This window comes from Mustela nigripes, chromosome 15 (genome assembly GCF_022355385.1).
Source record: "Mustela nigripes isolate SB6536 chromosome 15, MUSNIG.SB6536, whole genome shotgun sequence".
NCBI lineage: Eukaryota > Metazoa > Chordata > Mammalia > Carnivora > Mustelidae > Mustela > Mustela nigripes.
Window position 1 is genome coordinate 14,218,149 of NC_081571.1, and position 25,285 is coordinate 14,243,433.

General features: G+C 36.3%; 2 protein-coding genes across 5 annotated transcripts in view; one reads left to right on the forward strand and one right to left on the reverse strand.

Annotated features, from left to right (window-relative positions):
* The window catches only part of BRCA2 (BRCA2 DNA repair associated), a 59,471-nt gene that overhangs the window by 28,455 nt on the left and 5,731 nt on the right, over positions 1–25,285 (forward strand). For 2 of the 4 annotated variants that reach the window (XR_009400031.1, XM_059378014.1), the window contains exons 14-24: positions 1,527–1,960; positions 2,431–2,612; positions 3,952–4,139; positions 6,978–7,148; positions 7,867–8,221; positions 11,892–12,047; positions 12,148–12,292; positions 13,595–13,716; positions 15,804–16,002; positions 16,222–16,385; positions 16,547–16,685. Coding sequence is in view for 3 of the 4 variants with exons in the window: in XM_059378014.1 (XP_059233997.1) it covers positions 1,527–1,960; positions 2,431–2,612; positions 3,952–4,139; positions 6,978–7,148; positions 7,867–8,221; positions 11,892–12,047; positions 12,148–12,292; positions 13,595–13,716; positions 15,804–16,002; positions 16,222–16,385; positions 16,547–16,685 (2,255 nt within the window). In the remaining variant the exon portion in view is untranslated. Of the gene's footprint in view, positions 1–1,526; positions 1,961–2,430; positions 2,613–3,951; positions 4,140–6,977; positions 7,149–7,866; positions 8,222–11,891; positions 12,048–12,147; positions 12,293–13,594; positions 13,717–15,803; positions 16,003–16,221; positions 16,386–16,546; positions 16,686–20,018; positions 24,630–25,285 lie in introns of those variants that run through there. The other 2 variants (XM_059378015.1, XM_059378016.1) reach the window with 2 other exon arrangements.
* N4BP2L1 (NEDD4 binding protein 2 like 1) overlaps positions 24,519–25,285 on the reverse strand; it is a 38,984-nt gene continuing 38,217 nt past the window's right edge. Inside the window, exon 7 of the transcript XR_009400033.1 lies at positions 24,519–25,080. The gene's annotated coding sequence lies outside the window, so the exon portion shown is untranslated. The remainder of the gene's footprint in view (positions 25,081–25,285) is intronic.

Below are 25,285 nucleotides of genomic sequence, written 5' to 3' on the forward strand. Positions count from 1 at the left end.
TAATCTCAGGGTCATGAGTTCAAGCCTCATTTGGGCTCCACACTGAATGTAGAGTCTACTTTAAAAATAAATAAAAATAAAATATTTGATGACTAGATGACTAAATAAATGAGTTCTAGGGTAACTTTGAGTTCCAGGGACTCAGGTTTGATTAAAAGGAAGTATGGGATTTTCAACAAAATATCAAATATGAGGAAGAACATGTATGCTAGGGAAGGTGATTAATTTAATGTTGAGTTTGAGATGAGTGTGGAACATCAAGGCAGAGGTATATGGTGCTATCCGAAGTTCAACGTGCAAGAGTAACACCTGGGGCAAAGTTGGGCATGAAGATACAGATTAATACTTTTGTTATATGATAATTTAAGCATTTGAAATGACTCACATTACCCAGGGAGAATATCTAGGGAAGAAATCCAAGTTTAGAGATGGGAATTTTTTTAAGAGTCAGAAAGAGGAAAAACCAGCAGGAAAAAAAAAAAAAAAAAAAGGGAAGAAGAAGAAACAGAGGGACAATTGTGGTATAGATATTAGTGGAGAGAACTTTAAGAAGGCAAGAAGTCAGGGCACCTGGGTGGCTCAGTGGGTTAAAGCCTCTGCCTTCAGCTCAGGTCATGATCCCAGGGTCCTAGGATCAAGCCCCATATCAGGCTCTCTGCTCAACGGGGACCCTGCTTCCTCCTCTCTCTCTCTGCCTGCTTCTCTGCCTACTTGTGATCTCTCTCTGTCAAATAAAGAAATTTTAAAAATCTTAAAAAAAAAAAAAGGGAAGGAAAGAAGTCAGTTTTCAGAGGCCAGGTAGAATGAGTAGTTTACACACAAAGCTGTATGTGTATAGGCACTTGGGAGGTCTTTAGCAACTTTATTGAGAAAAATTTCTATAGAACAGTGGGAGAAATGAGAATTCAATGAATGGAAATTGAGGAAGTGAAAATAGCTAGTTCAGATTACCTATTCAGGAAGATTGGCCATGAAGGGTAGGTCACAATGAGTATTAGCTCAAAGGGAAGGTAAGGCTAAGAAAAAAGTGTTTCAAGGATGCACATGGCTTTCTAGCTAAATGAAAGCACTAAAAAATAAAGGTATAAACAGGTGGTAGAAAGAGAAAAGAGAGGTAGAATAATAATTCAAAAAGTATGTTTCCTGAGGAGACTGAATTATTAAACTAGGTGTCAAGAGTATAGGTGAGGGAAGAGGACGAATAGATAGAAACTTCTCTGGTAAAGGATGTAAGTAGGGAGTACTGTGATAGAACTAGAGGAGACAAACAAGATCCATGTTTGACATTATGTGAAGTAAGTAGTAGAGGCTGGACATCAGTGTGTGAGAAATAGTTAGACTTGAAAATTGTGGTATTGTCTTGGATGGCAACCGTAATGAAATGCAAAACAGTTGCTGGGATATGATTGCCTTATGGCAGTTGAGGTTGGGGTGGGGGAGGGGGAATAAAGTATATTCCAAAACATTTACATATATGTCCATTTATTGGTAAATAATCAAACTTAAATATTTTCTCCTCGTTGTAGCACAAGTAAGGAACGGCACGAAATGCAGAATCCAAATTTCACCATATCTGGTCAGGAATTTTTGTCTAAATCTCGTTTTTATGAACACCTGGCTTTGGAAAAATCTTCAAGCAATTTATCAGTTTCAGGGCAGCCATTTTGTACAGTTCCTGCCACAAGAAATGAAAAAAGGAGACACTTGAACACTCCAGCCAAACCAGTGAAAGTCTTTGTCCCACCTTTTAAAACTAAATCACATTTTCACAGAGATGAACAGTGTATTAGCAAGAATACTAATTTGGAAGAAAACAAACAAAACCCAGAAAAGATCGATGAACATGGCCCTGGTGAGAGTGAAACAAATATTAACGATGGTGGAATTCATCAGCTTAAGAAAAATAACTCCAGTCAAGCAGCAACTATAATATTCACAAAGTGTGAAAAAGAACCTTTAGGTATTGTGTGAAAATTTGTGTTGATATGTTTTTGCCTTCCAGTTAGATGTTTCTCATATTTAAATAATGCCTTGAGGATTTTACCCCTTTTGTGATGATTAATAATTTCAGAACCTTTTTTAATGCTTTTAGATTTTTCCTAAGTCCAAATACTAGATTTAAAGTAATCTAATGTTTCTTTCAAAGGTAACTACTGTGGCCTTTCTTACTTTAAAAAAAAAAAAAAAATTGAACAATCTAAGACTGCTGTTACTGGAATATATATTTAACAGTCTACTGGCTTTTTTTTCCAAATTTAAAATAAAAATAATAGATTTATTGTTTACAAGTTGAAATTTGCTTACCCCTGAAGATTTAGGCCAAATTAACCCCGAAAATTAGAGCAAATTCATATATGACTTTATAAAACAAAGGTTGTGCTTTTTAAATGTTCGTACAAGTTTATTTTTTGCTAACTTATTCTTTAATAGATTTAATTACAAATCTTCAGAATGCCAGAGATATACAGGATATGCGGATTAAAAAGAAACAAAGGCAGCACATTTTTCCACAGCCAGGTAGTCTGTACCTTGCAAAAACCTCCACTGTGCCTAGAATCTCTCTGAGAGGAGCAGTGGAAGGCCGAGTCCCCTCTCCGTGTTCTCATAAACAGGTATGCTTTTGCCCACAATGCTGCTAACTTCTATAGTCAAGTATAATTTCATTTTATTAACTAGTATCTCCTCATTGTTTTGTTCAAAGAAAGAACAAATGAAAGTGCGAGTGGATGAATAAAATCATTTTGTTTCCTAATCAACCAACAGTGGCAGCCTCCTTCTCTGCTGCCTTATCCCGCTAAAATGATCTGTGCTCCAGAATTCACGTTTCTCTTCCCCCTTCAAAACATACTCATTTTTTTAAAAAAAAAGATTTTATTTATTTATTTATTTGTCAGAGAGAGAGAGGAGCGAGAGTGAGCACAAGCAGGCAGAGTGGTAGGCAGAGTCAGAAGGAGAAGCAGGCTCCCTGCTCGATCCCAGGATGCTGGGATCCCAGGACACTGGGATCATGACCTGAGCCGAAGGCAGCCACTTAACCAGCTGAGGTACCCAGGCGTCCCGAAACGTACTCATTTTATTACTATAGTGCTCTGAGGTGTTAGAAGAAAGTAGTCTACTTGAATTTGAAGTGTGAATAACTCATAGCCCTGAATCCATTAAGAGCTATTGCCATTTTTTAAAAAGCATTCTTATTAAGCCAGTTCTGTCTAGTTAGAATTTTAGGCAATGGAAAGGTGAACATAATATAATATTATTAGATAACATTTATTGAATAGTTTTTGTGCGCTCATCACCCTTCTAAGTACTGTGCCTGCGCTGGTTCCTTCTCACTCAATCTTCACCAGCATCTAAAGGAAAGGCACATCATTTTGTTCACTGTGTGCAAATGAGAGAACTGAAGCACAGAGTTAAGGGTTAAGTAACTACCCCAATGTCACTTAGCTAGTAAGTTTTCCTCTGTTGGACGCAGTTCCAAAGCAAAGAGTGTGACTCCAGAGTCATATCTAAACAAAGGGAAAGATATTTTAGATGAAGCATGCTGGGGTGGAAGTAGGCTAGGCCTGTGTACAGATCTGAGCTCCTGATGTCAGATCCCCTAAAATACTTACACTTTTCACTGTTCTTTCCTTTCTGAATTTTTTTAAGAGATTTTGTAAAATATTAAATAACTTTTTTATCCCCAAAGTGACTTCCTATGGCAGCTGTAGCAGGAGGCATACGCACAAGGGGAATGAAAAGTCTCTTGAATGTAGGAGTCATTTATATTATATTAAAATGTTTAGCTTCTAGTAAGTTAAATATTTTGATGGTGAATATTTTAATATTTAAATGAGAAATTTTGTAAATTCAATTTTGATTTATTATAATTATTTTTATTCTAAGAAACATACTCTTTTGTTTGATTTTGTTTTTCATTCATTATTAAATTTTTCTATCATTTATTTTATGCAGCTCTACATGTATGGCGTTTCCGAACATTGTGTAAAAATTAACAGCAAAAATGCAGAGTCTTTTCAGTTTCACACTGAGGATTATTTTGGTAAGGAAGAACTATGGTCTGGAGAGGGAATACAGTTGGCTGACGGTGGATGGCTCATACCCTCCAATGATGGAAAGGCTGGAAAAGAAGAATTTTATAGGTATTCCCTGCAAAAAGAGATTGTGTTAACTTTTCTGTATTCTACCATCTCTTTGTCACATATCTCTTTAAAACTTAGTAAGTTGGCTAGAAATCAAATTTTTATCTAGTGACTAATTTTAAGTACATTGTGGTTCAAATGGCATTCTTTTGTAATCTTTTAAAAGTGAATTATAGTTTGTCCTAGAATTTAATGAATTGGTTTTTCTTAAATTGAGACATTTTTCATATGCGTTTATAGAATACTGGTAAGAAAAGATAAGTTTGAGTGACCTTACTGTAGGTACACACACAGACACACATGCACTTATATCCTATTCCCTTTCATTACAATGTATATAAATACCAGAAGCTAAGCAGAAATACTCAAGTGTCAGTAATACCAAATAACTAGTAAATTTACTGCCCTAAAACATAAACAGTTTAAAAACTATATAACCTCTTTATAGTTCTAATGTTTTTATAAAGGTGATTTAAAATTTTTGCTATCAATGATGAAATTAGCATGCTAAGGGCAAGAGAGGAGAAACTTTTTTCTAATGTGCTTATTTTTTAAAATCTGTGTGTGTCTTTTCAAAATTTATAGTTTGGGGAAATTGGTAAAACATTTTACCTGAAACTTCTGTTATGTTTTTGGAATACTTTAAGACAGGAATATGATTTACATCTTGCACTTGTCTTCCATAAATATCTGCTATCAATTCTAGATGGAAAAGTATACTAAACAGTTACATTGTTTTCTTGTATTAAGTATGTATTATACCTGCAGAGTATAAAAGTTAAGAGTAATTATCCTATAATCAGGTGAGCATGATTCATAACTTTGTTGAAGCTTAAGCTGTTTTTTTGAACATTCAACAAATATTTATTGAGGACCTACTTGTGCCAGATAAGTCTTCTGGATACTCAGGATAACAAAAGAAAACAGAAATCTTTGCTTTAATAAGTCATACATTATAGTAGAGGGGTTTGGGGTGGAGAAGGAAAATTTTAAAAAGAAATAAGTTGTGTAGTATATTAGAAGGTGATGAATCCTATGAAGAAACTGGAAAGAGCATAGCTCGGGTGAGGATAAGTGCAATTTAAAATAGGCTCAGTAGTCAGGAGCCTTCACTGAGGCCCTGACATTTGGTCAATGTCCTGAAAGAGGGCAAGGGAGTAAGCGTAGGACCCTGCGTGGGAAGCATTGATTGTAAGCAGGAAGCATGCTTATTTGGGGAACAGGAGGAAAGTGAGTGTTGCTGGAGTAGAATGGGCAAGAGAGAAGTAGTAGCAGATGAAGTCAGAAAGATAGAGCCGTATAGACCTATAAGAAGTTTGGCTTTAACTCTGAGTAATAATTTTTGGCCTAAGTAAGAATGTTTAAAGGAGAGGAATGACATGATCTGCCTTGTTTTTGAAAGAATAACTCTGGCTGCTATTGAGATTAGACTGTCAGGAGGGAAAATGATGGAAGGAGAGAGACCACTTAGGAAACTGTTGAGGTCATCCAAGTGAGATGTGGCTGCTCAGACAGAGAAGGTAGCAGAAGAGTTGGTGAAAAGCAGTTGGATTCTGGGCTATTTTGAAGGTGGCGCCATTGGGATATGATCAAGGATTGAATGAGGAGTGTGAGAGAAAAGGAGAATAAGAATAGCTCCAAAGATTTTGGCATTAGTGGCTGGAATTCCATACATCGATTTCCGTGTATGGAGAATTGCAAAGATCAAAGATGGAAGAGAAATGGAATGTCCAATTGGGACATTTTTTTTTTTAAGTAGGCTGAACTCATGACTCTGAGATCGAGACCTGAGCTGAGATCAAGAGTCAGATGCTTAACCAACTGAGCCACCCAGGTACCCAACATGGGACATTTGAAGCTTAAGATATTAGTAGACACCCAAGTGGATATGTTCAGTAGGCAGTTGGATATGCAAGTCTGGAGTTTATAAATGAAGTATGGGCCAAAGAAATTAATTTCATAGTTATTAGCATATAAATTAAAGCTATAAAAGAGAGACTGAGAAAGAGCAACCTGAAAGCTAGAAATTAATACCAAAGAGTGTGGTATGTTGCAGGCTAAGTGAGGACAGAGAATTGACCATGGATTTAATGACCAATGTAGAGGTCATTATTAGTCTTAATGAAAATAAGTTAGTAAATTGATGGGGTGAGAAAGTGGCAGTATCTAGAGAAGGAACTGAGAGTAAAGGGTATAAGTTTTGTTGTGTTGAAGGAAGAAAAAAAACTTATTTTTATACTGAATGGAAATTGTTCAGTAGAAAAGAAAGAAGTTGATGATGAGGAGAGAGAGGAGTCATTTCCTAGATCAGGGTCCTTAACTAGACAAGAAAGGGTGGGAACTAGTGTGGCAGGAAAGGCAAAGTGTAAGGGTCCAGATGCTGGTGGGTTGGTGAATGTGAGGGTGGAAGCTTCTGGAAGTCCTCTTGATTATTTGTTTTCCTAGTACTCAAAGTGAGAATGGGAAAGGAAGAAGAGTTAGAGATTTGAACAAAGAGAGAAAGATCTTTAAAAAGTACCAAGACAAGAGAAGGATGTTTTTAGATAATTTTTAGAAAATAATCTCTTTTGAGAAAGATAATCTAAAATACAATTATTTTAAATTAAGGATCTCATTTTCCAGTTGAAATAATTGTTTTGATTAGTGTTTTCTTAGTATATTTTGATACATGTCAAATTGTTTTCTAAGTCCTGTAACTTATTGTCTAACTCATAAAAACTTACTAAATGATCTTGTATGATGCAGTGTTTGTGCAAATAGTGGTCATGGTTATTGAATTCAGTATCATCTTACGTGTTTTGTTTTTTTTTTAATATTGTTCTATCTTAATTTGTTCAGGGCTCTGTGTGACACCCCAGGTGTGGATCCAAATCTTATTTCTAGAGTTTGGGTGTATAATCACTACAGATGGATTATATGGAAACTGGCAGCTATGGAATTTGCCTTTCCTAAGGAATTTGCTAATAGGTGCCTAAGCCCAGAAAGAGTGCTTCTTCAACTAAAATACAGGCAAGTTCAATGCATTATATTATGTAATCACATATTTGTGTTAAGGGTCAGACTTCTGCGCAGGCTGTGACTTCCCCATTGTAGACGTACACAAGTCAGTTGTCAGTGGCTGTTGCCATCCCACCCTGCTGTTCAGTTGTGCACAGTAGTTCTCTTGTCGTCTTCCAGCCCCCTTAAGAGAAATTACACATTCCTACACCTCTTGCTTCCCTCTTCCCCCACCCTCCTTAACCTCTTGGCCTGTGAGAAGAAAATGAATTACTAATTTGATCCACTCTTCAGGTCTTGCTAATAAACCATGTTTGCATGGGAGTTTTAATATTTAGTTCATATTTTAATAAACTTACTATACTGGGGTGCCTGGGTGGCTCAGTGGGTTAAGCCGCTGCCTTCGGCTTAGGTCATGATCTCAGGGCCCTGGGATCTCAGAGCCCTGCATCGGGCTCTCTGCTCAGCAGGGAGCCTGCTTCCTCCTCTCTCTCTGCCTGCCTCTCTGCCTGCTTGTCATCTCTCTCTATCAAATAAATAAATAAAATCTAAAAAAAAAAATAAAATAAACTTACTATACTGGTAGCTACCAAATTTTAAATACTCTTTCTGTCTCAGTAGTTCTTCAGTAAAGGTATTTAATTTTTATTCTCAATTATTTGGCGACCTTTTCACAATGAAATTCTAGACTCACAATTCCTAAAATATGCATTTTTCTTTTTATTTTTAGATATGATGTGGAAATTGATAGAAGCAGAAGATCAGCCTTAAAAAAGATCATGGAAAGGGATGACACAGCTGCAAAAACTCTTGTTCTCTGTATTTCTGAAATAATTTCATCAAGCGTAGATATATCTGAAACTTCCAGCAGTAAAACTAATAGTATGGGTACCAAAAAAGTGGGCATTATTGAGCTCACAGATGGATGGTATGCTGTTAAGGCCCAGTTAGATCCTCCCCTCTCAGCTCTTGTAAAGAATGGTAAACTGACTGTGGGTCAGAAGATCATTATTCATGGAGCAGAACTGGTTGGCTCTCCTGATGCCTGCACACCACTCGAAGCCCCAGAATCTCTTATGTTAAAGGTAAATTAAATTAATGCATACTCTAGGTAAAAAATCAGTCACTGATTTAGTTAAGTTCTAGGGAGGTTTCATATTTTAAATTTTAAACTTAGTTCTATGAAAGATGCTCCATTCTTTGAAAACATACTAATAGTTGGGGTGTAAGTGGCAAAATTCTCAGACTGTCAAATTTTTTTGTGCTACTTTTAGGAAACTGAGAAGTGTATATTGAGCTAAAACAATGCAGGAGCAAATTTGCACTGGGTTTGATTTGGGGCTATGGGTGCCTATAGCCCTTGGTGCCGTATTGTTCTCATAGTATTGCTCTGCTTCTATCCGGATTACCTGATTATTAGATCTTTATTTCGGTATGATTAGAAAATTAGGTTTCAGTGATTGTTAAATAATAATAATAAAATGTATCTTTCATCTCTATGTAGACTTAAACTTATAAATAGGACTTTGTCATATTGAATAGTCTACAATATTGATATGAGAAATTACTAATATGTAAGTCAGATTTATGAGATGAAATAGTTTACTTCTGTCATATTCTGGATCACTCTATTTCAGGAAGGTGTTTAATAAGTTAAACATTTTTAAGGTAAAGAGATACTTTGTCATTAACTCCACATTGTTGCTTTTAGTCAAGCTGAAACAAGCTTTATGTTGCTTAAAAATCAAAGTTAGGGTAGCTTTCAATCTTTGGGGATTTTTTTGTTTTTTTTTTTTTAATTTTTCTATTTTTTATTAACATATAATGTATTATTAGCCCCAGGGGTACAAGTCTGTGAATCGTCAGGCTTACACACTTCATAGCATTCACCATAGCACATACCCTCCCCAATGTCTGTAACTCAACCACCCTCTCCCTACCCTCCTCCCCCTCTGCAATCCTCAGTTTGTTTTATGATTAAGAGTCTCTTATGGTTTTTCTGTCTCCCGATTCAATCTTTTGTTTTGCTTTTATCAAATCAGTGCGTGTGCATAATTTCAAAACTCATGTAATGTAGCCTTATGACCACCACCCCGACCCCCGCCCCCCCAGCAGAAAAGCAGTCACTGAAGCCATCTTACCTAAACTCTGTTTGTGCTCCCCAAAGGCAACCACTTGGAATCTCCGGTAGTTTCTCTTGCTTATACTGCTATGTTATCTTTTCTCCTTTTGTTTAGACATTAACTGTTAGCTTCCTGCTATGAAAGTTGAGGAGTGAAGTCTGTATTCACTGTTTACATTATAATGATTGAGAAATATTTTTCACAACACAGCATATAATATACCAATTACATTTTCTTTATAACTTAACTGCTTTCCCTGGAGTGAACACCTGTCTTGCTTTTTGTTTGTTTGTTTGTTTTTTTAATTTTCTGTACCCTTATCACCAACTCCTTCCCACACAAGAGATATATAAAGATCATCCCAACATGTTATAATGCCTTTATTGATTCTGTTTCTTTTTCTTAGCAGTCTCTTGGACCTTTCCATACTCCTGCTCCATTCTGAAGTGGTTACCTTCCATGTATGCAGCACAGTTACATTTCTAGAAATTATTTTCTCCTCCTTCTGTGTTGGAAACTCTGTTTTCTGTATTTATATCTCTATGGATTTATTTCCTCGCTCTAAGGGCATACAAGCAACCCCCCCAGATGCTTCTTAAGAGAAGGAGTTTGTAGCTTTTTCTTGAGCTTTTGGTTAGGTGGTTGAATATAGAAGTTGAGAAGGAAATAATCTTCAGAATTTTGAAGATATTTTCTGTACTACCTTTTTACTCCTGGTATATCTTCTGCTACATTCAGTGCTATTCTTATTCCCAGTCCTTCACTATATGAACTGTTTCTGGAAAGTTTTGAAGATCATTTATCTGCAGTGTTCAGAAATTTCACAGCAAGTTACTTTGGAGTTGGCCTATCTTGTAAAATGGTCGCCCTGGGTACACCATGGCAAACAGTCTATAAACATATGTCCTTCACTGAGTTCTCTAGAAAATTTTCTTGAAGTAGTTCTTTGATAATTTCGTCCCCCTCCATTTTTCCCTTTTCAATTTCCTTGAACTCTGATATTTTGGCAGACCACTCTGAGTGGTCTTCTAATTTTCTCATCTTTTCTCCTATTTTCCATTTTGTTGTCTTTGCTCCCCCTACTTTTTAGTTCTAATTTTGTAGTTCCTAAAGTGAATATATGCCTATTGACATAATTTTCCATTCTCTGAGGCCCTTATTACTCCCTAAATGTTTCTTTTTTTTTATTACATCCTTTTCTTGTTTCATAGATGCGACATCTTATCATCTTTCTAAAGATTAATATTTTGCTTTATTTTGTTTTTTTCTGCTTGCTGAATTTTTCCCCTCTATAATAATCTCCTTCAACTGATTGTTAGCTGATTGTTAGCTGTTCTTTCCTCTTCCAGACTGGGGCACTAATAACCTGATCAGAAGCTCTCTGTGAGGTGGGCGTTTGTCAACTTGTAGAGTGATAAGACGGGGACTTGCTTTTGTTAGGAGACCCTCAAATATCAGTGACTGAGAGCTGAGCAGAGTAAAAAAAGTAATAAGGTGACTCATAAGGATTTTTATTGCATTTTTTTTCAGTATAGCTTCTCATCCCCTACACCCCCACCCTCCCCACCGCCAGATGCCTCTGCCTTGTGTTCCAGAGTCCAGGATATGTCTGGTTCAGCCTTTCCAGAAAGTAAATTGTCTTGGGTTCTTCTTGGTGTAAGGGAAGACCTGCTTGGTGTAAGGGAAGGCCTCCTTGGGATAGGAAATGAAATCTGAGGTCTTAATGATCTTTCCTTCCATTTTCAGCTACAACTCGTACCCCTTCCTTCAGAGGTACCTGTTGCCTCCAAATTCTGAGTGATTTCCTTAAATTTTGATTCCTAGTGATGCCATACAACTTTGCCAGCTGAGTAATGTTGGGCAGGTTATACTTGAGTTTCGTCATTTGTAAAATGGGAATAAGTCGTCTTCGGATTGTTGTAAAGATTAAATGTTAGTAGATGTAAAGCACTTAACACAATCCAGGCACCATAATAAGTGCTTTAGAAATGTTTGTTGTTGTTGTTTTAAGATTTTTTATTTATTTATTTGACAGATAGAGGTCACAAGTAGGCAGAGAGGCAGGCCGAGACAGAGAGGGGAAGCAGGCTCCCTGCCGAGTCCAGAGAGCCCGATGTGGGGCTCGATCCCAGGACCCTGAGATCATGACCCGAGCCAAAGGCAGAGGCTTTAACCCACTGAGCCACCCAGGCGCCCCGTGTTATTTTTTAACTGTAATCATTCTGAGGCTGCTTCATTATTTACCAGTTGCCCAATAAATTTTTAGCTTCCAAGATTTTGCTAATGTCTTATTCACTGTCCTCCTCTCCCAGTTCTTTGTCCTTTAGGTCTTTTGAGGGAACCTAAATAAATAAGTATATTTTAATCCATCATGTTTAAATTGAAGTCTCTTATTAATTTTCTAAAAATAATATTTACATTAAGACTCTACAACAGCATAAACAATTTTTTGAGAGACTGTATTTTGAAAGTGTTTTCACTTTTGTACAGGTTTTCTACATTCTTATTTTCATGAGGCTTTTGAAAATGAGTATATTTGAATGAATGGAAGAAATGAATGGAAATGTTATGCCATCTGAAATAGTATTGAATATATAAACTTATAAATCGATTTGTTCATTAATTTGTCCAGATTGCTGCTAACAGTACTCGTCGCGCTCGCTGGTATGCCAAACTTGGATTCTCTCCTGATCCTAGACCTTTCCCTCTCTCCTTGTCATCACTTTTCAGTGATGGAGGAAATGTTGGTTGTATTGATGTAGTTGTTCAAAGAGCATATCCAATACAGGTATGATAACATTCTTGAAAGTTTTTATTTCTTTCTTTTGGGACAGTTAATTTGAATGATCCCTCCCCAACATGTATCTTTGTTTGACATGTCATTACAGTGGATGGAGAGGACCCCATCTGGATTATGCATATTTAGGAATGAACGAGAGGAAGAAAAGGAGGCAACGAAATATGCAGAAGCCCAACAAAAGAAACTAGAAGTTTTATTCAATAAAATTCAAGGGGAATTTGAAAAGCATGATGGTAAAATGAATTGTATATTACAAGTTCTTTTTCATATGAGAATAAGGTTTTTTATAAGGCTTTTTAGAGGCTTCTGATTTAACCTCTGTAAATTGAGTGAATTTTTTTAATTTGAATAATAGACTTCTTTCTTAATCCTGTATCTGAATTTTTTAAATTTTTTAAAAATATTATTACAAAGACATACAAATAAGCATAGAAGTGACCCCCAAATTATCACCTTTTTATTCAACACATTGACCTTTTAGATACTTGTAATTATCTTAGACAATAAAACATTACATAACCACAACACATCTCAGAAGTCTTATGTAAACTTCCTCTTAAGCTTCAATATTAAAGTATTTATAGCATCGTTTTTGGTATTAGAGAAAGAATAGTAGCAAGGGAAAAAAGCTGCCAAATTATTTTCCCCTAGACAAGTACAGTATGATGTCACCTAGGACAGAATGTAACTAAAGTAAACTCATAAATAAAGTAAAATGGTGGTTTTCAACAGATGAGAGGTGGTAGGATAAAATTGATGGTGTTTAAAGGTAAAACAACAATGAACAAATAAGCTATAGTGAGCCAGTGCACAGTATAAAGAATATAGACGATATTGTACTAATGTGATATGATGAATATTAATACAATGGCAATCATATTAAGTATATAAATGAATCAAAGTAACACATTGGCCACCTTAAATTTATACAATGTTATATGTCAAATATATTCAATAAAAAGGAAGGATAAACTCTCAAAAAAAATTTTCCCAAGCCATATATCATTTTCTTCAGTACCCTTACCTACTTTTTATATAACTTTTGTATTTTCATTGTTGTAGTTGTTGGTTTATGTATTATCACACCTAGAGCCAGATCTTGTTTTCCTGGTGGCAGCAATTTTAATAATAAAAAAATTATAGTATTTTTAGCATAAAGGACATGAAATTGATGTTTGTTTTTTGCTGAAATTTTTGTGTTCTGCATTTCTTCATGATTTTCAACTTCCTGTTCTATATAAATCTGTAGGAAAATTAGACTCTCAATGTTCGATTCACCAGCTTATGCTGTTTTCATGATGAAGTAAATCATGAAATCATTTACTTAATTTACAAATTACGCTAAGCTCTCTGTGTGACAATTTTTTAAACCAGGAGTGAGTGCACTAGTTTGAAATTTTCCTAGAAAACTTTTAGCAGATAAATTGTGTTTTGCTTTTTAGCCTCCCTTCTTTGGCTACTTTTTGCTTGTTTCTCTAGCTTTCAAGGTTCTTAAATTTGTGTTATGGCTTATTAATGATGCTTTTTTTTCCTAGAAAATATAACGAAACAATGTAGGCCATCATGTGCATTAACAAGACAGCAAGTCTGTGCTCTGCAAGATGGTGCAGAGCTTTATGAAGCAGTGGCGAATGCACCAGACCCAGCTTATCTGGAGGTGGGAGAGTAAGAGGGCATCCTGGGGGGCTTAATCTTCCTCTTTTATAGTGGGAAGCTCTGGTTGGTCTTCTGGCCATCAGGGCAAGTGCTGTGTTGAAATAGTGTGTTTCTCAAAGAGGGTGTGTACATTTCTGGGGTCCTTGTGATGTGCCAGACCAGTGCAGTACATTTGCGATTCTATAAAAATGGAAGGTAGAAGGATTAAGTAATTTTATATGTTAAATAAATGTGGTTTAAAATACAGGCAAAACTTGTTTACATTTAAGGTAAAATAAGAATCTTCAAAGCATTGTCTCAGTTTCCATATGCTCACTTCTTTCTCAGATACTATATGAAGTTTATCTCCTAATCTTCTACCTTAAGAGTGTGTTGCTGGAAAAGTGTCCGAAGCATTAACCTGTGTTAGAATTATAGCTGTGCCATTAATTAGCCAACAGGGCACAAAATAACCTTAAAATGGGCATAAAATCAGTTGTTTAAGGATCAAATTAAATACTGTATATTATTTTATTTTTATGGAATTTATTTGAAGGAGGAAATAAGGGGGCAGAATAAGAGTTAGAAGACTAAGTTGTAGGGGCGCCTGGGTGGCTCAGTGGGTTAAGCTGCTGCCTTCAACTCGGGTCATGATCTCAGGGTTCTGGGATCAAATCCCACATCGGGCTCTCTGCTCAGCAGGGAGCCTGCTTCCCTCTCTCTCTCTCTCTGCCTGCCTCTCTGTCCACTTGTGATCTCTCTCTTTGTCAAATAAATAAAATCTTTAAAAAAAAAAAGAAGAAGAAGAAGAAGAAGACTAAGTTGTAGACCCCGTCCTGCTAATCTGCAGCTGGACAGGTGATTTCTCTCTTGGGCCTCCCCACCACCTCTGTCAAGGGAAAGCCTGTGAGGGGCTTTTCACTAGGTCCTGAGAGTACATGATTCTGGAGATTTCACTTAGATACGATTTTCTTTGAGATTCTTGGAGGGAAAAGGAGCCATCCATTTCTTAAAGACCCTGCCCTGACAAAGGGTTTGTTTTCAGTGACCATGTTGAATGTTGGGGGACTTTATGTTTCAATTAAACATTGTCTGCATATTTAGGAAGACCTGTTCATGGGGTGCCTGGGTGGCTCAGTGGGTTAAAGCTTCTGCCTTTGGCTCAGGTCATTATTGCAGAGTCCTGGGATGGAGCCGAACATCTCTCTGCTCAGCAGGGAGCCTTCTCCCTACCCCCTCGCCGCCTCTCTGCCTACTTGGGATCTCTGTCTGTCAAATAAATAAAATCCATAAAAAAAAAAATAAAAACCTGTTCAGGGTACCAAGATCCCATAGTGTCCCTTCCCAATATGAATTAGGCTATTAAGATGTGTGAGGCAACTGCAGTCTAGTGTGTTGTGTGTCAGGATTCCATTTCCTCTTTGATTTTATTTTATTTTTTGTTTACTCATTCATTTTTGTTTTACTGGGTGTAGAGTCCCAAGAGATACAGACAGCACTTTGCTAAAATGACCAGGAGAGAAGTGTGGAGGCACAAATAAGTGCTTATTGGGCGTGTCTGTTTTCAACAGTATCCACTGTTCCAGAGAGTTAATAAAATTATACTACCGTGGGTTGAGAATGAGAGCTCTTGAACTACCTCTACCCGTACACCCCTGCAAGTTATTTATTCTTTCTGTACCTCAGCTTCATCTTCTATAACATGCAAACAGTACTAGGGCCCACCTCATTGATTACTGTAAGGCCTAAATAAATTATTATATTTACCACGCACAGATCCATTCCTCAGATACAGGGAGCACTTAAATGTCAGCTATTTATAATGTTGATGGTGGTTATGATTATTAGAGTATACTTTTAAGTAGGGGGTTGTCTTGGCCCTCGGGAAATTTGTCACAAAATAAGTGACAAATTTAAGGCACCTGAAAATATTTGTTATGTGATGAGCTGAGTATACTAGTCTCAATTTTTACATTGTCACATTGTTAAAGTGAATTAGAATTATATTGTATTTCATACCCATTTAGACAGTTTCATTTACAGTGGGTGAGGTTTTTTGTTTGCTTTTTATTCTAATATCACTTGCCTTAATATATTAAATGATCCTAGGGTTACTTTAGTGAAGAGCAGTTAAGAGCCTTGAATAATCACAGACAGATGTTGAATGATAAGAAGCAAGCACAGATCCAGTTGGAATTCAGGAAGGCTATGGAATCTGCTGAGCAAGGAGAGCAAATTTTATCAAGGAATGTTACAACTGTATGGAAGTTGCGTATCATAAGCTATGGGAAGAAAGAAAAAGATTCAGGTCAGTATATAAATTTTTTAAGTTAGAGTACTAATTAATAAAATGAGTTCAAATGGTACATAAAGTATAAAGTTAATGTGTATCAGAAGAGCAAAAATGGGCTACCACTACCCACAAAACAATGGTATAATCCTTGGATCTTTGTTGTTATGGTATTTGTTTTACAAGAATTGTAATGCTTATCCGTTCTTCCATTATGTCTTTTTCCTCTTTATCTAGTTACATTGAGTATCTGGCGTCCATCATCAGATTTATATTCCCTGTTAACAGAAGGAAAGAGATATAGAATCTATCATCTTGCAACATCACAATCTAAAAGTAAATCTGAAAAAGTTAACATACAACTAACAGCTACAAAGAAAACCCAGTATCAACAGCTACAGGTACAAACTTTTCATTATAGTTTTTTAATTTTGATGAATTATTAGCTTATAATATTAGTTTATATTAATATAGATTATATTAGTTTATATAATATTAGCTTATATGGCATATTAACTTATAGAATATATATATACACATTGATTTTTTTTTTTCCTTGTAGGCTTCAGATGAAATCCTATGCCAAATTTATCAGCCAAGAGAGCCCCTTAACTTCAACAAACTATTGAGTCCAGATTTCCAACCACCTTGTTCTGAGGTGGACCTAGTAGGATTTGTAATTTCTGTTGTGAAAAAAATAGGTAATAGAGAATGTGTTTTTAATAATAGCTTCTTATGGATGCTTTTGAAAAATAATAGTTTTTTAAATTTGTCTTCCTTATGATTAATTGGAGTTACAAATCAGCAAATTTGGTGACTAATGATTTGAAAGTAGGCCTGTTATAACCTTAATTCTTAATGAAAAGCAGTTCTGCATTACAACAGGGAAAGAACTTCTATCCCAATTCAGTGCTACTTAATTTTAAAGAAATTGCTGGAAATGTTTTGTACCATTTGAATGATAACTAGACAAATAATTATAATCTCCCTCTGCAGTTTCTTGAGCTTTCAAGCCTCTACCTACAGCTTCTCTGCAGTATCTCTCATCATAGGGACTAAAGCCTTTTGTTCTAAAACCTACTTTGTTTAGTGTGGCTCCTCCTACTTGTTTATTGTTATTTCTTATTTATATGGTACTTCTTTTCCCCACTCTTATTTTTAACCCACCAGTGTCTTTGTATTTAAATTGGGCCTCTGACAGCATGGTTGGATCTTGTTTTCTTATCAGTCTGAGGGCCTGCCTGTCTTTTAACTAGTTTGTTTAATCTGATTGATACGGTTGGGTTAAAATCTACCACCTTGCTAGCTGTTTTCCCATTGTCCTATTAGGTTCCTTGTATTGGTAGGCTATTCTCTGTGATGTTTATGCACATTTTATAGCAGCCATTGTTTCAGACTCTCACTTTAAGAATGCTTGTATAGCAGAAAATCTTGGAAGGACAGAAATCTTTTCTGCCTCCTACATAGAGGGCAGATTTGTTTCTCAACCAGGAAATCTGATCCCTTTTTCTGAGTTTGGTTTTTTTGTTTATTTTCATTGCTGTTGTTCTTGTTTAGATTCCACATGTAAGCAAGATTCTGATTGTACTTTGATGGAGGTGTACAGTATAGGTAGTGTAAAGAGAGGCCTCAAGAACTCAATGCCAAGGTGTTTGGTTTGAGTGCCTGGGAAAAGAATTGCCATTTACTGAGAGGGGAAGAGGGCAAGAAAAACAGGTATGTGTTGACGGTCAGGAGCTCAGTTTGGTCAGTTAAGTTTTAGGCACTTAATAGAAACAAAGATTTCTCCTTGACTAGCCCTTTATCTATTGTGTCATTTGCAAATATCTTCTCCCATTCTGTCGGTTTTCTTTTGGTTTTGTTGATTATTTCCTTTGCTGTGCAAAAGTTTTTTATTCTGATGAAGTCCCAATAGTTCATTTTTACCCTTGGTGCCCTTGCCTTTGGTGATGTTTCTAGGAAGAATTTGCTGCGGCTGATGTTGAAGAGGTTGCTGCCTGTATTCTCCTCAGGGATTTTGATGGATTCCTGTTTCACACTGAGGTCTTTCATCCATTTTGAGTCTATTTTTGTGTGTGGTGTAAGAAAATGATCCAATTTCATTCTTCTGCATGTGGCTGTCCAATTTTCCCAACACCATTTGTTGAAGAGACTGTCTTTTTTCCATTGGATATTCCTTTCTGCATTGTTGAAGATTAGTTGACCACGGAGTTGAGGGTCCATCTCTGGGCTCTCTATACTGTTCCACTGATCTATGGGTCTGTTTTTTGTGCCAATACCATACTGTTTTGATGATTACAGCTTTGTAATAGAGCTTGAAGTCTGGAATTGTAATACTGCCAACTTTGCTTTTCTTTTTCAACATTCCTCTGGCTATTTGGGGTCTTTCCTGGTTCCACATAAATTTTAGGATTATTTGTCCCATTTCTTTGAAAACAAATTGGTAGTATTTTGATTGGGATTGCATTAAATGTGTAGATTGCTTTAGTAGCATAGACATTTTCACAGTATTTATACTTCCAATCCATGAGCATGGAACGTTTTTCCATTTCTTTGTGTCTTCCTCAATTTCATTCATGAATAATTTTTAGTTTTCTGAGTACAAATTCTTTGCCTCTTTGGTTAGGTTTATTCCTAGGTATCTGATGGTTTGGAGTACAATTGTAAATGGGATCCACTCAATTTCTCTTTCTTCTGTCTTGTTGGTATATAGAAATGCAACTGATTTCTGTGGATTGATTTTATATCCTGACACTTTACTGAATTCTTGTATGAGTTCTAGAAGTTTTGGAGTGGAGTCTTTGGGTTTTCCACATAAAGTGTCACGTCATCTGCAAAGAGTGAGTTTGACTTCTTTGCCAATCTGGATGCCTTTTATTTCTTTTTGTTGTCTGATTGCTGAGGCTAGGACTTCCAGTACTATGCTGAATAGTAGTGGTGATAGTGAACATCCCCGCCATCTTTCTGAACTTAGGGGAAAAGCTCTCAGTTTTTCCCCATTGAGAATGATACTCACTGTGGGTTTTTCATAGATGACTTTGATGATATTGAGGTATTTACCCTCTATCCCTACACTGAAGAGTTTGAATCAAGAAAGGATGCTGTACTTTGTTGAATGCTTTTTCTGCATCTATTGAGAGTATCATATGGTTCTTGTTCTTTCTTTTATTAATGTATTGTATCACACTGATTGATTTGCAGATGTTGAACCAACCTTGCAGCCCAGGAATAAACCCCACTTGGTCGTGGTGAATAATCCTTTTCATGTATTGTTGGAACCTATTGGCTAGTATTTCAGTGAGAATTTTTGCATCTGTGTTCATCAGGGATATTGGTCTGTAATTCTCCTTCTTGGTGGGGTCTTTGGTTTGGTGATCAAGGTAATGCTGGCTTCATAAAATGATTTTGGAAGTTTTCCTTCTGTTTCTATTTTTTGGAAGAGTTTCAGAAGAATAGGTATTTTTCTTTAAATGTTTGGTAGAATTCCACTGGGAAGCCATCTGGCCCTGGGCTCTTGTTTGTTGGGAGATTTTTGATTACTGCTTCACTGTCCTTGCTGGTTATGGGTTTGTTCAGGTTTTCTATTTCTTCCTGGTTCACTTTTGGTAGTTTATATATCTCTAGGAATGCATCCATTTTTTCCAGATTGTCTAAAATTTGTTGGCATATAGTTGCTTATAATATGTTCTTATAATTATTTGTATTTCTTTGGTGGTGGTTGTGATCTCTTCTCTTTCATTCATGATTTTATTAATTTGGGCCCTTTCTCTTTTCTTTTTAATAAGTCTGATCAGGAGCTTATCAATCTTATTCTTTCAGAGAACCAGCTCCTAGTTTCATTGATTGGTTCCACTGTTCTTTTGATTTCTGTTTCATTCATTTGTGCTCTTATCTTTACTGTTTCTCTTCACCTGCTGGGTTTAGGCTTTATTCGCTGCCCTTTCTCCAGCTCCTTTAGGTATAGGATTAGGTTCTGTATTTGAAACTTTTTTTGTTTCTTAAGAAAGGCATGTATTGATATATTTCTCTTTTAGGACCATCTTTGCTGCATCCCAAAGATTTTGAGCCAGGTGTGTTTTTATTTTGATTTTCTATGGAATTTTAAAAATTCTTTAATTTTCTGGCTGACCCATTCTTTTTTTTTTTTTTTTAAGATTTTATTTATTTATTTGACAGACAGAGATCACAAGTAGGCAGAGAGGCAGGCAGAGAGAGAAAGAGGAGGAAGCAGGCTCCCTGCTGAGCAGAGAGCCCAATGCGGAGCTCAATCCTGGGACCCTGGGATCATGACCTGAGCTGAAGGCAGAGGCTTTAACCCACTGAGCCACCCAGGTGCCCCTGACCCATTCATTCTTTAAGAGGATACTCTTTAGCCCCCATGTATTTGAGTTCTTTCCAACTTTTCCCTTGTGATTGAGTTCTAGTTTCAAAGCATTGTGGTCTGAAAATATGCAGAGAATGACCAATCTTCTGGTACCAGATAAGACCTGATTTTGACCCAGGATATGATCTCTTCTGGAGAACGATGCATGTGCACTAGAGAAGAATGTGTATTCGGTTGCTTTGGGATGGAATGTTCTGAATGTATCTGGTCCAGTGTGTCATTCAAATCCCTTATTTGCTTGTGGACCTTTTGCTTAGATGACCTATGCATTGCAGTGAGGGGGATATTAGAGTACCCTACTATTACTGCATTGTTATTGATGTGTTTCTTTGATTTTGTTATTAATTGGCTTATATAATTGGCTGCTCCCATGTTAAGGGCATAAATATTTACAATTGTTAGATCTTGTTGGATAGACCCTTTAAGTATGATAATAGTGTCCTTTGTCATCTCTCATAGTCTTTGGCTTAAAATCTAATTTGTCTGATATAAGGATCTCCACCCCAGCTTTCTTTTGATGTGCATTAGCTTGGTAAATTGTTTTCCACTTTAAATCTGGAGGTTTCTTTGGGTCTCAAAGGAGTCTTGCAAACAGCATATCGATGGGTCTTATTTTTTTATCCAGGTTAATACCCTGTGTCTTTTGATTGGGACATTTAGTCCATCTTCATTTGGAGTAATTATTGAAAGATATTAATTTAGTGCCATTGTATTGCCTGTAAGGTGACTGTTACTGTATATTGTCTCTGTTCCTTCCTGGTCCATGTTACTTTAAGGCTGGCTCTCTCTTTGCTTAGAGGATCCCTTTCAATATTTGTTGTAGGCTGGTTTTGTGATTGCAGATTCTTTTAGTCTGTTTGTCCTGGAAGCTTTTTTTTTTTTTAATTTCTTTTCAGTGTAATAGTATTCATTGTTTTTTCCACCACACCTAGTGCTCCATGCAATACGTGCCCTCCCTAATACCCATCACCTGGAAGCTTTTTATCTCTCCTTCAATTTTCAATGACAGCCTAGCTGGATATAGTATTCTTGGCTGCATATTTTTCTCATTTCTTACCCTGAATATAACATGCCAGTCCTTTCCAGCCTGCCAGGTCTCTGTGGATAGGCCAGCTACCAATCTAATATTTCTACCTTTGTAGGTTACAGACCTCTTGTCCTGAGCTGCTTTCAGGATTTTCTCTTTCTCTGAGATTTATAAGTTTAACCGTTAGATATTGATTTTGAGGGGATTCTCTGGGCCTCTTGGATTTTGACGCCTGTTTCCTTCCCCAAATTAGGGAAGTTAGCCACTATAATTTGCTCTAATATACCTTCTGCCTCTCTCTTCTTCTAGGATCCCAATTATTCTTTTTTTTTTTTTTATGGTATCACTTATCTCTCAAATTCTCCCCTCATGATCCAATAGTTGTTCATCTCTCTTTTTCTCAACTTCTTTATTCTCCATCATTTGGTCTTCTGTATCACTAACTCTCTCTTCTGCCTCATTTGTCCTAGCAGTTAGAGTCTCCATTTTTTTATTATACCTCATTGATAGCCTTTTTGATTCTGACTTGGTTATATTCTCTCTCTCCAGAAAGGGATTCTCTAGTATCTTTTTTGCGTTTTTTCAAGCCCAGCTAGTGTCTTTATAATTGTCAGTCGGAATTCTAGTTCCAACATCTTACTAATGTCCCATGTTGATTAGCTCCCCGGCAGTTGGTATTGCCTTTTTTCTTTTTTTTTTTTTGAGGTGAGTTTTTTTCTGTTTTGTCATTTTTTCAGGAGAAGAATAGATGAATGAGAGAACAAAATGTTAAAAGGGTAACAGCGACCTCTGAAAAATATATAGTAAATAAATCAGAAGGGACTTGAATTGGGGCAGGGAGGGGAGAAAGGGGGGGAAAAAAGAATATAATCATGCTGATGAATAGAACAGAGCCCACACTGGATTTGGGGTGTATTTTGGTCTGTTAGAAGAAACTGCCACCCAAAATATAACAGAAAGAAAAACATAAATACACACACACACACAAATAAGAGTAAATACAATGAAGGGAGGGAATATGCCTGTAAAAATGAAAATTCAAAAAGATTTTAAAAAAGAAATTGATAAGAAGTTGGTTAAAAAAATAAAATTTTTTTTAAAAAAGAGAATATGATCAGGCAGGTGAATAGAATAGAACAAAGCCTAACACTAGATTTAAGGTATATTTTGGTCTGTTAGAAGAATCTGCATCCCAAAATTTTAAAGAAAGAAAAATGTGTGTGTGTGTGTGTGTGTGTATACACACACACATACATACATACATAAAATAAGGTTAAATAAAATGAAGCGATAGAATATGACTATAAAAATCAAAATTAAAGATTTTTGAAAAGAATTATAAGTTGGTTGAAAAAGGAAAGAAAAATAAAAAAAGAAATAGAGAAAGAAAAGAATTAAAAAATTTACTTTGAATGACTAAAGAATCATGGGGGGAAAGCCATGAATTCTATGTGCTGTATTCCCCTAGCGCTGGAACTTTGTGGTTCTCCTTGATCAATAAACTTGGTCTTGGCTGTATGTTCTTGCTGATATTCTAAGGGAAGGGCCTCTTACAGTCATTCTCAAATGTCCTTGCCCTAGGCAAAATTGCACCACCCTTGCCAGGGGCCAAGCTAAGTAATCTGTTTGGGTTTGTTTTCTGTAGCTTTTGTTCCCTAAAAGAGTTCCTTACAGATTTAGAGGACTGGAAAGAAAATGGCAGCCTCCCAGTCTCTGTCCTTAGAGGAGCTGAGAGCTGGGGCAGGCACCTCCTCAGTGTGTCCTCAGAGAAAAGCAGTCAGTCTCTCCTGTTTCCCTGGTCTCTGGCCACACTCTGTGTTCACCCAGCCTATGACTGAGCATTTCTATCTCTGGTGCACGGCCCTGTTTGGAGCTCCAAACCCAGCAGATTACTGTGGTGGGCTTCTGTGCTGCTCTCCTACTGGAAGAGGAAGGAGGAGTCTCCCCAGATCTGCTGCTTGTTGGGCCTCTTAGTTTTTTACATAGGATCAGGTCATCTGCAAATAGTCAGTTTTACTTCTTCCTGACCAGTTTAGATGATGTCTTTTCTTTATCTCTCTCTCTCTCTCTCTCTTTTTTTTTTTTTTTGGTCTGATTGCTGCAGCTAGGACTTCTAGTACTGTGTTGAATAAAAGTAGAGAATGTGGGCATCCTTGTCTTATTCCTGACCTTAGGAGAAAACCTCTCTCTCACTAGTGAATATAATGCTAGCTATTTGTTTTTCATATATGGCCTTTATTATGTTGGAGTATTTTCCCTCTAACCCTACTTTGTTGAAGATTTTTATCATGAATGTATATTGTACTTTTTCAGATCCTTTTTCTGCATCTGTTGAGGTGTCATATGGTTGTTAGCCTTTCTCTTACTGATGTGATATATCATGATGATTGATCTGTGAATACTGAAGCACCCTTTATTCCCAGAAATAAATCCTAGTTTGTTGTAGTGAATTTTTTAAAATGTATTGTTGGATTCAGTTTCCTAATATTTTGCTGAGTATTTTTACATCCATGTTCATCAGGGAATAAATTTTAAAGTCCTCCTCTCTCCTGTTTTTTTGGAATAGTTTAAGAAAAAGAGGTAGTTTTTCCTATTTAAATGTTTGGTAGAACTCACCTGTGAAGCCATTTGATCATAGACTTTTGATTATTGGGAATTTTTTTATTACTTTTTCAGTTTCATTGCTGTTAATTAGTCTGTTCAAATTTTCTGTCTCTTCCTGATTCAGTTTCAGGGGCATCTTGGTGGCTCAGTCAGTTAAGTGTCTGCCTTCATCTCAGGTCATGATCCTGGGGTCCTGGAATTAAGTCCCACATTGGGCTCCCTGCTCAGTGGGGAGCCTGCTTCTCCCTTTCCCTGCTGCTTGTGCTCTCTCCCTCTCTCTCTCTTTCTCTCAAATAAATAAAAACTTTAAAAAAAAAAAAAAAGGAAAGTTACATGTTTCTGAGAATGTATATGCATTTCTTCTAGGTTGTCTAATATGTTGGCATATAATTCTTCATTGTTCTCTTAATAATCCTTTGTATTTTTTTTGGTGTCAGTTATTATTCTCCTTCATTTGTGATTTTGTTTGCATCTTTTTTTTTTTTTTTGGATGAGTCTGGCTTCATCCTGGTTTATCAATTTTATCTTTTCAAAGAACTAGCTTCTGGTTTCATTGATTTTTTTTTCTCATTTATTTTTCCTTAATCTATATAATTTCTTTTGTACTACTGGCTTCGAGTTTTGTTCTTTTTCTATTTCCTTTAGGTTATTAGGAATTTTTCCTGTTTCTAGAAGTAGGCCTGTATTGCTATAAACTTCCCTCTTTAGAACAGCTTTGCTTCATCCCAAAGATTTTAGACCGTTGTGTTTTCAGAGCATTTCCTCATTCTTTTGTACAGCTGCATAGTACAGCATTGCCTGAATATGCCATACTACTCTCCAGTAATATAGGCTACTTTAAATCGTTTATAATTACCTACAAATGGTGCTTCAGTGAATAAGCTCATACAGCATATTTTCATGATTCTTGTTCGTACATATCTCACTATTATTGGAAATACATCTTCAGAATAGAGTACTAGAAGTGGGGTTGCTGGGTGGTAAGAGTGCATCACTTTGCTGGGTTCTACCATTTTTTTTTCTCCAGAAGATTGCACAAATTTGTGTTCCCACCAGCAGTGCATACCTGCTTCCCCGTGGCCTCATTAATAGAATATGTTGTCATATTGGCATTAAAATTTAGCATAATAACCAACAGGTTGTTTTGGAAATCCTAAGCTTTCTCTAAATTTAGTTATTTTGATTTCTTTTTACCATTAGCATACCAAAACAAATGGGCATATTAGAAGTTCCTTGCATTTTTTAAATTTATCTAACATATATAATGAAGTGGGTGTTTTGTTTTG